The following is a 16,611-nucleotide window of genomic DNA, read 5'->3' on the forward strand; positions in this document are numbered from 1 at the left end:
AAGCCCACAGTTACCAAAAAATAAATGAAGCGCACCTAGTCATAACGAACTAAGCCATGAAGCTAGTTTGAGCAAGTACCGCACGTGACGTGAGTAAGGTCATACTGATGCAGCTGGCACATGGTTTCTAAAACGAATTTCAGGCGACCAGGTGGCGTTCTAGATGAAAAATAGAATCACTGTGTCTAGCTATGCACAACAACGAGTACAGTGCAAAATTAAATCTCTGAAGATAAAATATAAATTTGCAAGAAATATAACAAGGAAGGAACAACATAACTGCTTTTCCTTTTGAACAACCACAACAGAGTAAATTTCAAGTGTAGTTCACACCAAAAGCTGATGCAGAAGACCAGCCACGTTGATACCATTTAGTGGCCAGGGCAAGAGAATAAACGTTACTCACAAATAATGCTGTCTAAACATTTCACTTGTGAGCACACCTAACACGTCCATAACTGCTATGTTGCCTGCCTTTTGACTCATTCTATTACCAACCTTCGAAAACACAGCAGCAGTTGTACACCACAGTGTGTACATTAAAGGCATATGCTTACTTTTCATATGCAGTTCTGGTGACCCGCCTGAAAGTGATGAAAGTTTGTTATGGTCATGTGTATATTAGACCAATTTTTATTAATACGTATGTTAGCTTTGTGAATTGATAATGTTCATGCGTGATGGTGAGGCACCAACTTATGACATAATGTCTACCTCCAGAAGTCGTCACTGAGAGTGTCAAAAATGGTTTTGCTCAATGTATTTAGAACCTATATTACATGTGAAAAAATTTCCGACACTTCACCCAGTTAGTCTGCCATGTAGCTGCTCCACAACACTGCACAAGAAACTTCCCATGCACCCTTCTGCCAATTCAGGAAACAGATTCACCTCATTAACTTATCTAAAGTGCTGCCCAGCCAATAATAGTTTCAAGCTCTGAATGAGCCAAGTTCTGGCTGCAAGCCATTACAGCTTCAAAAAAGAAAGAAAGCAACAGCCCTCGTAAACAAATATGCCAATTTTTTCATTTCTTCACTCCTGTAATGCTTATAACAACATGAAGAACAGACAAGTGAAATATTCCCTGTTTTGGAAGGCAAGAGACAAAGTGCTTTCAAGAGTGAATTTCAGATGTACGAGTGTGTTGTGGAAAAAGCTGTACAAGATACTTTTACACCTTTCAGCTATGCTCCAGAGCTTTCATGCAAACATGGAGGAGACCTCTGGGACAACTCAATCTGCACTAATAAACTACTACATCTGATGTAATATCAACTGGCAAGCCACTTTAGTCATATGAAGTGCACGGAATTTCAACAGATTCATAGGTGACCACAAATGCTTTTGGAACACAGAAATCACAAACAACCTGAACTTCCTAGCTGGCTAAAGGCACAGCCAGGCATTGAGGAGTGCATAGCGCAGGTCACGCAGGGAAGTACAGTGCATAGTCTTTTAATACATGGCTGCATGCTTAGACTGGCTAGCAATAGCCCCCGCCCCCTCCCTTTTTTTTCTGTGATTTTCACGTTCCGGAAACTTCTGTAGGCACCTGTACCTTGCAGTTGTAAAGTCAGTTTTCCCCTTATCAATTTACCTAACTAATGGCATCGCTGGCATTCAGTCAGATGATGAAATGTTGAATGCTTGTGCCAGTTCTTGGCAAGTACATGTGATGTGTACACAGGAACCATGTCAACGTCTACTTGGTTCCTGTGTACACATCACATGTACTTGCCAAGAACTAGCACAAGCATTCAACATTTCATCATCTGACTGAATGCCAGTGATGCCATTAGTCAACGTCTACTTCATAAAACAAATGGCCTTCACGTGTATTCCCTGCTTTTAATATTGGCTGTTCCACCATTAGGTTGGCATGCAGCGTTGTGGTGAAGCTTCTTAACAATGTGCCAGCTAAAAAGTCAAGCTGCATAATTGAAAACAAGGGAGTTTCCAAGCGACTACATGTCCCCTCCAAAATCCTATAACAGGGCACAGGGCTGCCACCCAACAATGTGAAACTCTCATTAGCACTGTGAGAGTGTGACAGCTGATGTCAAAACTGCATTATGCAACATTGCACACACAGCAGTGGCTTTGATTGTTGCACATTTTAACTTACCTATGCCCGTAGATGCCTGGCGGCCCCAAATGGCAAGCAAGCTCGGGCTGTCAAGCTTACTGCGCAGCTGCTGTTCTTGCAGTAGTTCCCAGTTCACACCTGCAAGTAGTGTGGTTACATGCAATGTTTTGCTCCTGGTTTATTATCACTCAGCTGTCAGTAAATGTCAGTGTATTACACTGTGTGCAATCCTAGGTTTTTAGAGCAATAGTTCTATTCAATACAAAACCCGACTTTCAGTTCATGTTCTTCTGACGTTCAAATGCCCTTCGGACTTAGCGATTCACAGCAACCACCTTAAGCCACGATGCCGAAGCATACTTCCCCCCAAATTTGGCCTGGTCATTACCAGCAATAGCCCACCCCACCCCCAAAATCTTGCCAGCCCCACCCCCGCTGCTTCATCATGAACTAATCATGTGCGCAACCTGTACATATTTATTACTGTGTAAATAGTTTGTGTATATTACCTCTCCTCCCTATCCTCTCTTAATGTCCCCTCACCTCTTTCATTTCATTTCTCCATTCTGCCTGCTAGCCTTTATTTCCGCTGCCCTAGCTCAGATGCTTCAGTATCGATGGCATGTCCGGGCTAGCAAAAATCTTTTCCTTCCTTTTTATTATCTTAATAAACCACTAACTACTACTACTACATCCCCGAAATTTGACCTTCTCAGATTTGGACCAAAATCAATATCCAGGCTAATTTGACTACGGCCAATATGATGGTGACTTCCAAATTTGACTCTGGACACTCCAAAAATTAGCCCACACCACTCCCTAATTTGACCTTCTCGGATTCGAACCAAAATCAATACCAGGGTAATTTGACAACGGCCAACATGATGGCAACCTCCAAATTTGGACTGGGTGATTTTCAAATTAGGTTCACCCCACCCCCGAAATTTGCTCTTCTCGGGATTGGACCAAGATCAGTATCCTGGCTAATTTGAATGTGCTTGATATGATGGTGACCTCCAAATTTGACCCAGGTCACACCCAAATTTGGCCCACTCCATCCTTGAAATTTGACCTTCTCGGATTTGGACCAAAATCAATATCCAGGCTAATATGAATGTGCTTAATATGATGGTGGCTTCCAAATTTGACCCGGGCCAGTCCCAAAACAGCAAAATCATAATAGAAGCAAGATAGTGTAACAAAGTTAAACCACTGTCATTTTTTAAACAGAAACAGGCAATTGAAACTGTAGCCAGGCCATGAGTTATTGACAAAACAAAATGTTCAGATATAACACTATGAATGCCATTTATTTAGGAACCAGATGCAGGCTTGAAGTCGCAACCACATCCCAAAATTGGGCCTGCAAGCTTGCCTTTTCGTTCAGGCAAGTATTGTATGCACTACAATTGGGCAGAGATTTAAAAGGCTACAAATTGCATCTCAAGATTCCAGAAGTGATATCCTTCATGACAAAGCCTAAAAGAAGTGCTGATCTATAATGTTATCCATAATAACACCAAAAAAAACCATCAGGGATCGCACAAACCACAATGCACATGACAACAGCTGCAGTCCGTTATTGCAGTACTGCTACATGACAGACTTCCATGACAATTTACGTGGTCATCAGCATACAAAGTTCACACATGAGGAGCAGTCGCATGGTGGCACCTTGGCACTGTTTCTCGAACTGCTACACGGCAATGTGAGCCCATGCAGCTGGCTCACCCAGGAGCCTGCTGACACTTCTACCCACGGCAGCTTTGAAGTGGTCATGTGACTACCGTGCCTACTGGCGATGATATCAATAACCATGTGGCAAGTTTTTACATAACAATACAGTGAATCGCATGAAAAGTGCCATTGTAAAACAAGTACACATACATGTAACCAGAGGCAGAGCACTCACTTTCAGCATGCTGCTGCTCCCGCTCATGAAGTTCAATAATTCGACGGCCATCCCAGGGGGCTCGCTGCTGGGCCTGCTGCCCCTGGGGGCTGTTCTCAAGAGCTGGGAATGCAGCATAGTACCTTTAAGAAGAAGAAAACAATGTCAAAGCCTCTGATACTCGTTTCATGCCCCGTAATACACATAAGTGGTGCAGCCGCCGCGGTGGCTGAGTGGTTATGGCGCTCGGCTGCCGGCCCGAAAGACGCGGGTTCGATCCCGGCCGCGGCGGTTGAATTTCAATGGAGGCGAAATTCTAGAGGCCCGTGTACTGTGCGAAGTCAGTGCACGTTAAAGAATCCCAGGTGGTCGAAATTTCCGGAGCCCTTCACTACGGCGTCTCTCATAGCCTGAGTTGCTTTGGGACATTAAACCCCATAAACCAAACCAAACATAAGTGGTGCAACATCAGCAACTAAGTTTATGAAAATTAAGCACCTGCTCTTCGGTGACAAGGTATGAATCTTGACACCCATATCTATGCGAACTAAAAGCTAGCTTCCTGAAGTGTTGCTTTGTTGTCCAAAAAGCACTGCCTTTGAGCTTCTATTCATTTGTTTACATGCTCTCTGGGCACAAGGACATTGCAGAGGGGAGTGCGTTACATCTAGGCCGTGCACTTTCTGGTTTGGGGAATCTGTGTTTTTCGGCTAGCTGTATGGTGCAAATGCTAAAAGTGGTGATTATCGGCGAAAATTTTCTCCAAGTTTACAAAAAGGGCAAAAGAAGCAAAGAGCACCAGTTTTTCTGCACAGAAGACAGAACACATCTCGTATACAAGGTTCTTCTCAGACTGAAGAGTGTTCATAATGTCGAGTAAAAGAGTCTCCATAACCTCAAGCATCTTCATAACCTCGAGGCAGATTTCTGATATAGAAAAGCAATTCTCAGAAGTTTTTGCAAATATTCTGGAGTTAACACCACTGCTTTGAGGTTATGGCTGATCTCTCTGATGGCATTAGTGCTCTTGAGAAAAGGCAAAATTGGGTGCTAATGCTTCACAAAATCTGCCAGAGCCAGATACGAGCCCCCATACTATTTGGGGGGCTTGCCATGGAGAGGCTGTTTTGTTCAAGAGCTAATAAAATGATAATTATATGCCGCAGTTACCAGAAGCTCTTCGTGAGAGCCGTGATCCAGTACTCTCCGATGAGGCGGCAATACTTTTGCCCATGAGCTTGGCCGAATCCGAGCTTCTTTTCCACATATAAAAAAAATTGTTCTACACACGTACCAGTAAAATTCACTACTAATGACAAAAAACTTTCCTAAAATCCAGTCGGCTGCCTGGCCAATCCTACTGAGCTCTTTGAAGAAAACGAAACCTTGCGGTGACATTTTTCGGTGGTGTGGGTTCAAAATGTTGGCACTAGAGTTCTAATCGCGTTTCAACACTTAGTAACACAAAAGGAGGAGAAAAATTTCTCTGCGAAAGCAGTCGCCAGTTACCCTCAACATGCCCAAAAATCTGTGCTTTTAGGTTTTAACTGATTCCACATTTTTTTTATGCACATACGTAGGGTTTCTCTGAAGTCCATCATATCTGGTAACTTGCCTAACTGTCCAACATGCCCCCAGGTGCAGATGTCTGCTATAGAGGTTTTTGAACATAACAGTACTACTTCTCTACAAGTGTGTAACTTTGTCACAATTAGTTTCATGATCCAGCATATTAAGAGGCATTAAGCAAAAGCAAACTTTCATTGCAATTTGCCTTTAATGAATATATTAAGGGATGAGGTAACGTGCTAAAGCCACATGCGTGTTATGTATCCTGGGATGCTGCAGTGGAAGGTGCACCCAAGATTCTTTAATGTGCACTGATATGCACTGCACATGAACATTTTTGCACTTCCTTAATCTCCACTGAAATGTGACCACTGCAGCTGGGATTCAATCCCTTGGCCGTGGGCACAGCAGCTGAACTCTATGGACCTCCTTCACCCCGCGACGTCACGAAGATGCGGTGGCGCTGATGTTAGCAGCGACTTTCGCATGGTAGGCAAAACAGGTTCCGCTTGCCTGTGCCTACCGCAGCTGCCGCAGTTACCGGCGGCTGCTTCAAGCCTGTGCACTGCAGAAGCAGCATGTATTGACCAGCTGCGTCACTGCTGGATCCGCGTAGTAGCATAAAAAATATTAAATTAGCCTCGATAGGTTTCTCGCGCATAAATGCCGCATTCGGAAACTGGCTAACAGGCATTGGGCCACGGTAGTAAAGCACGAAGTCTGGGAGTCGATAGGCACTGCCACTCAATGCACTTAATAGCATGCAAATTACTGCGTTCATTCACCTGAACATCAGTATAGTAGGCTGATAATTGCTCAAGGAAAAAAAAAAGACATGCAGCTGCACACGTACTTATCACCTTGAGCCGGAGTGCACGGGGCGCCGACAGGTTCACTCGCCCCCAAGGAATGCGTTTTTTTGTTAATAGCACACCATGTTTTAATGGCGCGTTTTATGACATTTAATATTTACTTGAAACTGTTTCTTGATATGACGACGTAATTATTTCATTCGAGTAGTAAGAAGTCTGGTAAGATGTGTCAATCTTGCGCGGTCGCGTTGGTGTGCTTAGAATAGCGTACCTTAAGTGTGCTAAACGCCATATGCTTTTTCATTGCATCATGCATGTGTCATGTTTCATGAGATAGTACATGATCGCGAAGCTTGTTTGGAAATTAAGAAGCAGCCGCAGGCGTGCTACTAACAGACACGTGGTGAGATTGAGAGGGGACGCGGCAATGAAAAGTGTTTTCGTTATTCATGCATGCGATATGTAACTAAACTTGGTGCAAATATGAAATTCTTACGCTAGTTTCAGTCATTCCTTTTATTTATAGCTATACCTGGTGCAGTTCTGGCTAATTATAATTAACACCGTCGCCAAGTCCCCCCAAGGTCTCAAATAATTGAGTATAGATAGTGCGCAGTTTTTTTTTATGCCAGCATGTACATAAAGCCCTGTTCTGTACGATGACGCGATTAGTTCTTTTTCTATATGATCAGTACTTATGCATGCATAGTTACATGAAAACGTTTCTTACAAGAAATAACACAGTACTGCACGTGTAGGGGAAAAAATCGAGAGATTTATTACGCTCCTCAACGTCTCAGGAATAGTTTGCGACAAATGGAATCATTTTATTTTCATGCGAATTACGAAGGTGAGTGATCCAGTCGCAGAAAATGTTAGAGGTCACAAAACGAACCTTAAAGTTTATTCCCTCGTTTATGGCATCTTCGCTTTCGCTTTGGTCAAAGAAATGCGGCACTGAAATCAAAGAAATTACCTCACAATTTTTTACGACCACACTTCTAAAAAGCGTAATTTATAAATTTGTATTCAATATTTTGCTATAATTTTTCGTCACGAAACTAGACTTCAGGGCTAGGAAAGAAAATAATTCTAGAAATCAAAAATTTTCACCAAATCGACCAGCTTAACAAGAGGACAAATCGGCCTGGCTGGTGCGTGGTCATGCGGCTAAAAACAGTGCTAAGCGAGACAGGAGATCAGGGACACGACGCTGTCCCCACTTTTCGCACAGCGCGACACGTACCTATGTCAGCAGACGATGAGCGTATGTCTGCTCCGACGAAACAAGGCCAGCACTTCCCCTCACTATTGTCCCGAAGTAAAATCATTCCGGCTAGTGCATAGTGTCAAAACTTGTTTTATTCAATGCCTAGCGCATAAATAAACGGCAAGAACGCTTTCTACATGTTTACTACTATCCATTATATACAATACAGTGGCAAACTATTTCTCTTTATAGGCCGCACGTGGCCAACGCGAGCTCGTGTACTTCAACAAATTACTAAGTTGGAAGCATCGACCATTGCTATGATTCAAAGAAACTGGAAACGCGCCTACAAGCCTTGAAAACCCGCGCTCAACACCTATCCGCGACGCCACTCCCCGACCTTTTGCCTACCACGAGCTCGCTAGCGACTGCAGCGCCACCTCGTTTGTTTACAAACATGCAGGAGGTCCATACCCTTTTCTTGAGCTTGTGTAACGTGCTACCATTTTTATGCAGAAGTCTAGCAGCTTTTTTCTGCACATTTGATACTATATCAATGCCTCTAATTTACTGGCAAGTCAGTATTTTTTTCCGCTCATTTGGCCTACGTTTCTTGTTATGTGTGCTTTTCTCTTATTTTTAATACTGATCTTTAGTAAGAGTGCGTTGTGTAATACAAATGCTATAAATGATGTAATCAGAACATTATGTGCAGCAAATATCATAGAATAGTGAAATAATGTAAATTTTGTGATTTTGCCTACATGATGACTTCTTAGGGCCTGGTCATGTGAATTTCACAACTAAGAACAACACCGAGTAGTGCTTAACAGTAAGCTGCAAAGTCAGTGCTGCACAAGAATAGTGTGCAGTATGAATTACAAGTAAGCCATGAACGACTCATCTGAAAACACCCAACTTGTACAAACTACTCGTCTTTCTAGTATGTGCGCTAAGCTATGGCACAATCTTCATGCCGTAAAAATATATACTGACACAATTTTTTAAGTATACTACATTAGCTTTAGAACCTAAAAAGGGTCCAAAGCCACAAATTCCGCTGCCTTATTATGCAGAAAAATGAAACACCATATGCACTATTTTTTCTCCATTCAGTACCTACCCTTGTCAACAGCACTTAACCCATCTATTCGTTTCTAGCTATGGGTCACTCCTTGCAATATTTTTATTAATTTCATCCAAACTACCAGCAATCCTACAGTTCCTAGCTTTTGCATGCTGCACAGGCACCTTGCAGTGGAGGATGGAATATGTCATTTTTCAAAACTTCTAAGTGGCACTTACATCTGTGCAAGCTCCCTTGGAGACTTGCGCCTCACAGGCTCTTCCACAGGGGGAGCTGCAGCAGCTTCTGCATCTGGTTGCAACAAAAAAAGAAGCTTCAATGAAACAACGTGCATTAGTCATCAGTAGACCATGTCTCATATAGAAAATGCACCCAAGAGAAAGAAACCAAGGTATGAGATATCTTTTTATTCCAGAGAGCTCAATGCACTCAACAGCGCAGTCTAGAAAACAGTCTGCTGCAAGAGACAATGCCACATTAGTGGCTTCTAATATTGCTCAGCAGTCAGACAGATAGCAACCAAGGGATGACAAGAGCAACCTTGTAACACCAGTCAACGACCGAAAATTCGGCCGCCTGATTTTTCAGACATGCTGGATTATTCGACTTTTTCGCGGCACCACGACATGGCCCATAGAGCCAATGTATAAGAGCGCCTGAAATTTCGGACGCACCGCAACTGACTGCTCGATTTTTCGGACCTCTTCGCACTCGCCGCCAATACCGAAGTTGCCATATAAATGTGTACAGTGGAACCTCATTATTTCATAACTGCAGGAGAGATCGAAAACTTGATCAAACAAAACGAAATTCAAGCTTAAAGGGCGCCTCTTAATGTGTGATGCTGAAATTCTGCGCGAGTCGGCACATTGCGCCTGTGTGATTTCAAATTCGTACTGTTCTTGTATGTTTTCCGCCGCACGAACTTCAACAGTAGTCAGAGTTCGCGGAGTTCATCTGTGCCGAGTCTTTCAATTTGAACACGGGAAGAGGTAGCAGCGAAGTGCACGGGAGGCGTACTGCTTCACGGAGACGGCGAGCGTGGGAAGAAATGGTGGTGCATTTCAAAGTGAGGTCAGCGTACCCGCAGCAAAACGCACCGCAACCCTGACTTTTCTGCCATGAAACTGTAAACAACTGGCGTTTCGATGACAGGCAAGACACCTCTGATTACACACAAGCCACTGCAGAGTGCATATCGCCGGATACGATGCCGGTTTTGGCTCTAGTCGCTAGGCCTAATGACGAAGGCCAACGCCGACGGGGTGCTTGCTTTGGCTGTTTCTCAGTTCTTATCGTTTCGCCATCTTCGCGTTCTTGTTACGGGCCCATCGTATTGCGGGCGCAGCGCAGTTCCCACAGCGGCGTGTTCGCTTTCCCGTTTAGACTTTGTCCCAACCCGTACATTCATCGGCGACATGACGGGTCAACAGCCAGGCCGAGCTCGTGAAAGCGGTCGCCGCCCGTCGTCTGTGCGCATGTCGCGCAGCGAAATTTAGTCATGAGGAGCTTTATAATGTGTGCAATACAACTGACCCCTTCCTCCGGCATATTGGTAATAAGTTCGTGATTTTTTTGGTAAAATTTGATTTTCCAGACTGCCCGATTTTTCGGTCATTTTCGCGGTCCCTAGAGAGTCCGAAAAATCAGTATCAACTAGAAAAAGACATGGTAGGGACCACTGTAGCATCACGAGAGCTTTTCCGACCAAATCATCAGGCCACACAAACATGAAGAAATCAGAGAAGTAGCATGAATCTTAGTGGCTGTGCAAGGCGTTCCACAAAAACATTACTGCAAGCATGAAACTTCAATCAACATGTATCGGCTGCCGCTGTACACAGAAAACATGTAAAACAACTTGCGACTGCACTTGCAATGAAATTAGCTGGGTCAGAAAGATTTTTAGCAGGACTGCAAAAGGAGTTGACAGCAACAAGTGGCCATTCCAACGACTTCCACGAATGGCATACCATATAGGACATTAGAATTGTGACAATGTGTACAATGGTCCCTATTGTCGTTCACCATTGGGTATCAGTGACCACTGAATGGCCACCCTACCATGGTTGCAGTAGGACAGAAAATGCTTTGCAGCACAGCGTGGCACCAATCCCATTATCAATCAAGGTTACCTCGAGATTATAGGCAACAAAAAGTGACAGTGGTGCGTAAAAATTAGCTGGCACATGATAAGCCACGATGGATCATGTGGTCAGCTGATCAACTAGGTTCAATGGCAGCAGAGCAAAAGATTGACGGTATGCCTTAATCAGGTATGTGATAATGAGCTTCCACTGCAACTAGAAGCAGAGTGCTGTACGTGTTTACTTACGGGACTCGGGATTCAAGTAACTGTTAAGGCGTCTGCAGAGCTCGTCCACCAGAGCTTCAAGGCCAAACTTCTGCAAAAGCACATTAAGGTGTAAATAAGGAGTTCGCTCACATTCAAGAAAGCCCATTAGGATAATTTTGCAAAGACCTCACTGCACACCTGTTCAGTGGCTGATTTTAAACACTCCACTGCAGCCCCACGGTTTCCGAATTCCTGAAAGTTTCAAGAGAAATGGTAATGTATAACAAAATAAGAGCAAAGCACCGTAACTTTAATAACAAATCTTGGCAGAGATCACTGTTTAAGATGCATAATAGATAATTTATGCTAAAGAGCGATAAGCAATTATAATGCACTTGTCTGTGTGTCATGCAAACCAAAAGTGACATTTTTAATCAACAATTTCACCTCAAAAAAAAAAAAAAAAAACCTCAAGCACCATGGCTGGGAGGTCTCTACTTGCGAGACATGCTAGACAAAGGGGTGCATCTTTTAAATCTGCCAAAACGTCAACACTGAAAGACCAAGATCAGCTTTTGCTGTCAGCCTAGTATTCAAGTTGCCATTTTACTGCATTCTGAAGAATTAAACTGGCTTACCTGGTCAGGATGCAGAAGCAAGCTCATTACAGTGTGAGAGTACACTGGGTCAATACCTCTGCTCTCCAGTTCCCCCTTTAAGAAAAAGAAAAAAAAAGACACAAAGGAATTTCGTGCCATGTTACCACATACGTTTCATTAAATGGTAGTGCTTGTTAAATAAACAGCGCACATTTGAGCAGCATACATTACAGATCTGCTACATAACGCCGCCATAAGAAAGGAAGACACACAACAGAAAAATGGCAAGGCAGTAGCAAGACACAGAAACAGCTCAAGAATAGACCAAATGGAAATAGGCTAATTCTTTCACTATCCACACAAATTCGCGGATACCACATCAATTTGTTGTCTTCACAAAGATCAAATGAACTCAAGTCAGCCACCAGTATCCTATCTTCGCTCCATATGGCTCTACCATTTACAGCCAGGCACATGTACAATCCACACTTGTCATGTTCAGGTCAATGGCATCACATTATACATTGAGCTTACAAGCACTAAATGAGGAAGTGGGCACCACCACAACTTTCACCATTGTTTTAGGACGACAGTGGACACAAACTACATGCAAGTACAAAGCCTACCTGAAACCACGAATGGATTTCTTGGGGAACAGTTGTGGCCTTAATATACTTCATCCTGGATATACTTGTGCCGTGCCAGAGACCACTACATGATAAGAATAATGAGTGTAAGCACAGCAATGATTTGCTTTATAGAACTTACTACATACAGACCACAATGCAATGAAACTAAAAACATATAACCACAGCTGTCATGCGCATCAGTTGGGGCACCCCACTTACGGATGAGGTGAACACTGTGTGTATGTGTGTTTTTTTTCTTTCGGACTCTGCGGAAGAACAAGGAACGGAGCCACAGCCGCTACTGAGGACAGTGCTGGTCAGTTCGCTTGGCAGTGTATGGGGCGCCGTTGAGAAGTGGAGTACTCCGTGAAACCGCATATCCTTTGGCCACATGCCCCACCATTAGCGCTGCCACATGCAGGAAGCACCGGGTTGTTGCGCCCTTTTGTCCAGAGCCGACAGCACCGCCGCTGAATGCGGAGTTTGTCTTTAGGGGCATTCTTTGATGGCTTATTATCAACAAGTAAATTCCTGCGACAGCTTTGCAGATGGCAAATGACCACTATTAAGCATGACTCAAACTGAACTACAGGCTGTGAAGAAGTGCGGTTTGTTAGAGAGGCTGTGTTCGCCTGCCTACTATGCGCATCTCCGAGGCTTGTGATTGATGATAACTTATTTTCGGCGAAAATGTGCTTACCATGTTTTCTCTTTGCGACAGTAAATATGCCACGCACCCATGGGAAAGCAAGGATGTTCACTAAGCTAGCAGGAGAAAAGGAGACTCCACTGAGGTCTCGATGGTGCAGAGTGTACACACTCATATAGTATTGGTTGGCAGGACTAGTCTTTGTTCCGAAATCTATGATTTGCTGTGTCATCCTTTTCGCAAGCTTTGACTGAACGAGCGATAGGAGTTAAAAAATGCTAACCTTTCCCGAAGTTGTCCACGAGCAGTGAGATTAAGCACATTTGAACCTGCAAGTTGCCTGCATCCTACTGCCACCATCATCAATATTATTTTCCTCGCAACGTCAAGGGAGAGGAGAGAAAACGTCAACTACAGCTGTCACATCATACATCATTGCACACCATGATGGTGGCATTCTGGAAATAACTACACTGCAAGGTTAGGCTGCAACACGACAAGGAAACGATAACAAGACACAAACACACATGAAAAATAGCAACATGCTGGATAGCATGAGCCTTGTTAGAATTTTTTCATCCCACTAAAGCTCGGCTTTGCATGAGAGTTACTTCCAGAGTGCATACCACAGCTGCTACATCGCACATCAGCCATGTATGTACACGTCACAATTTACACCTGGATGCCATTATTACAAAGTGTAACCTTATGCGCTGAACATTAATCTAGATAAAAACAAGAAAAAAAACTTCCTATTCACCCAAGAAAGGTTAAAACGTTGTTATATGCAGACAAGTGAAAGTGTTATCATCCATTACACTTATTATGACTGGGTATGCAAATGAAACAGGCTAAGCCCTTACCTGAGGCCCCTGCAGGCAGTTACCACCACATGGCAACGAGATTAGTCACATTGACACCAGGCTTCTCGTTAATACATTCGAGGAACAAAAACTGCAATGCGTAGCAAGAAGAAAAAAAAAGCACAAATATAAGAATATAAAGAATTTAGGAATACAAAGCTGAAACCATGTTCTGACATTACATTCAACACATCACAACCATTTCATAAAAATTTTACCTTGCAAGTGTTGCCAAGTGGCAACTGCATTATCAAGTACTGCAGCGTATTTTTTCCTTTAGTAGCAAATGACAAAACCAAGTTAATGCTTAGCAACCATATGACTTAACAAATTGGTCATTAATTGGCAAGTAATTTTTTTAAAGCTATATAGGTGTAAGTGCATGTGTAGGGTAATGTCCCAAAGCGACACATAGCTACATCGTAGTGGAGGGCTCCAGATTAATTTAGACCACATGGAGTACTTTAACGTACACTGACATAGCAACACACGGGCATTATTCCATTCCGCCTCCAATAAAATGGAGCCGGCGTGGCCGGGATTTGATGCCACGACCCCAGCACCTGCTGCCAAACATCAGTCACTAAGCCACCACGGTGAGTAATTCTTTGAAGGGTCAATGAGAAACTAGTTCACTTATCATGCTACAACATTAAAAAAAACAGCAATAGGTCACCAATGTTCAGTAGACCATGTTACTGTTAGCATTTAGTCCTTCCGTGACTACATATGTTGGCTTGTCTATAAGCGGCAGAAAGCTGGCAACAATGTAATGGTCATGGGTAGTAATACTCTTACACATATTGTCACATATTTTTTAAGTGACCACAAAACCAGCCACTGGTTTTAGCAGTGGTGTGCGAATACAGGATTAAAGGATATTTATGCTACTCAACAAAAGTTGCATATGAAACAAGCCAATAGTAACTGAAACTAAGGAAAGGATAGGATTTTTTTGTTTTATTGGTGGTGTCAAAGTAGAAAATTGGTAGCATCATCAATTTTTAGATAGAGGATATTTTAACAGAGGGCAGAAGAAAAGAATTTTACATGCTACCTGTAAGACCCTAACCCACAACACCCGTATGTCACATACGATGCTCTACCAACTGAACAACATGAGACAGTTGTCAGCTGCCACCGTGGTTGACATGTCCCCATTGCTGATAGTGAAGTAGATGTTCGCCGCCACAACTCAGCAGTGCACTGTATGTAACACATGGGTTTGGACTGAAGAAGAACGGCAGATTGGGCGAGTTGGTTTTGCATAGTTACTCATAAAACAGCACTACGGACACAGGACAGAGAAGAAAAGGCCATACAGTGCGCTGAAACCAGCGGGCAAACTATGGAAATAATCACACGTGCGTCTACGAGACAATTTTTAGATGTGACAAGTGCATTTACCTGTATTTGTTTGACCGTGCGCATGCATGCAAGCTTGATGTTTTGCTTGAAAAGCAAGCATGATATTCCCATTAAAACCAGTTGAAAATCAGCATAGTGTGTGTCCTTTTCTTCTCTGTCCTATGTCTGTAGCGCTGGTTTATGAGTAACTATGGGTTTGGATTCCACCAGCAGCATGAGGTTGTCTTTTTTTTTTCTACTCACTGTTGCTACTTCCATATAAAAAATGATGATGCTACTAATTTCCCACTCTGATCAATACCACTGTTAAAAAAAAAAAGCAATCCCACATGCTTTCCTTGGTTTCAACAACTGCTAGCTTCTTTAATGTGTATGAAAATTTCTGTATGTGGTCGCCAGACATTAAAAAATTCTAACACAAACACCACTCGCAAAGTATACATATTATGATCTACATTATTTGAGAAGCAATTTAACATTGACACCTGCCTGGATTTTCAAGAATCAATGAAAACTGCTCTCAGCTGTGAGTACAGTTTTCACAGAGGAAGGCCAAGTAGCGGATATGACATGCTGCGCTGCCTGCCAGAAGTTCAGCAGCAAAATGCTGAAATCGCTGTATTTCATAATGAGCCCCTCATTTCCCTACTCTAGTGTTCTGAACAAAGTTGCACCTCATGCAGATGTTCATAATTGGCTACCTAAAACATAAAAGCCTGCACAAAAAAAAAATATACACAATGAGTCTTATTTTTAATTCCTGCAATACACAACTTAAAAAGCTCCAAACTGTTAAAGCTGTAAAAGATCTTAGCCCAATATTGCTACTCTCCATATTCCAGAAAATTTTCAACCTGACACAGCACTTGCATTCTACAAGGCCAGTGCTTGTTTTCTGAGTGCCTTCCTGACAAGTCAACAGTTGCTACTAGCCAAGCTCCAAGATGTAGTCATGCACTTTAATGGAATTCGTGAAAGAACTATTTGATCAACACTAAGAGGACAGGTGACATTTTCAGAAAATTCTAGCAGTGCAAAGCTTGCTGAACAATTTAATAACTTGACAAAATGTAGTCTGAAGCCATTAAAGTTCAGAAACAGTGCAAGGTCAGGATGTTGAGGAAAGAAAGAAAACAGTGCTATGTTCTGTACCCACACTTTTTTCTGAATTGTAAAAGAAATTATGAAGTTAAACACCAGAATAAAGCTGGAGCTTCTGGAATGCATGTCACATAAGCTGCATTTAAATTGACAAAGCACGTGCAATGTGATCCACACAAAAAAGTTCGCCCAGCAAGGACCACAAAAAGAAATGACATGAGATCCTTCTTCCCTCCAAGACTTTCAAGTGAATAGAAGCTAAGTTTAATTTAATGCCAGCTTATGCTGGATGTACAAGTCATGGGCTACAGGAAGGTTAAACAAACCCACAAGCTAAATGAGCAGCAAGAAAATTATCAAATTATATGATCTGTGTTCGAGTGTTCGAGCACCTGCTGTTGCATCCACGAAGTTTTCACCCCGCACAGTCCGCACCTTATTAACTGCT

General features: G+C 42.9%; 1 protein-coding gene across 1 annotated transcript in view; it reads right to left on the reverse strand.

The window, feature by feature from the left end:
- LOC144107528 (uncharacterized) overlaps positions 1-16,611 on the reverse strand; it is a 37,350-nt gene that overhangs the window by 19,306 nt on the left and 1,433 nt on the right. Inside the window, exons 2-9 of the mRNA XM_077640616.1 lie at positions 13,695-13,785; positions 12,180-12,264; positions 11,593-11,667; positions 11,153-11,206; positions 10,994-11,063; positions 8,877-8,949; positions 4,002-4,123; positions 2,129-2,227 (exon numbers count right to left, since the gene is read on the reverse strand). Coding sequence (XP_077496742.1) covers positions 2,129-2,227; positions 4,002-4,123; positions 8,877-8,949; positions 10,994-11,063; positions 11,153-11,206; positions 11,593-11,667; positions 12,180-12,233 — 547 coding nt within the window. The 5' untranslated portion in view covers positions 12,234-12,264; positions 13,695-13,785. The remainder of the gene's footprint in view (positions 1-2,128; positions 2,228-4,001; positions 4,124-8,876; positions 8,950-10,993; positions 11,064-11,152; positions 11,207-11,592; positions 11,668-12,179; positions 12,265-13,694; positions 13,786-16,611) is intronic.

Source organism: Amblyomma americanum, chromosome 1, assembly GCF_052857255.1.
Source record: "Amblyomma americanum isolate KBUSLIRL-KWMA chromosome 1, ASM5285725v1, whole genome shotgun sequence".
Classification (NCBI taxonomy): domain Eukaryota; kingdom Metazoa; phylum Arthropoda; class Arachnida; order Ixodida; family Ixodidae; genus Amblyomma; species Amblyomma americanum.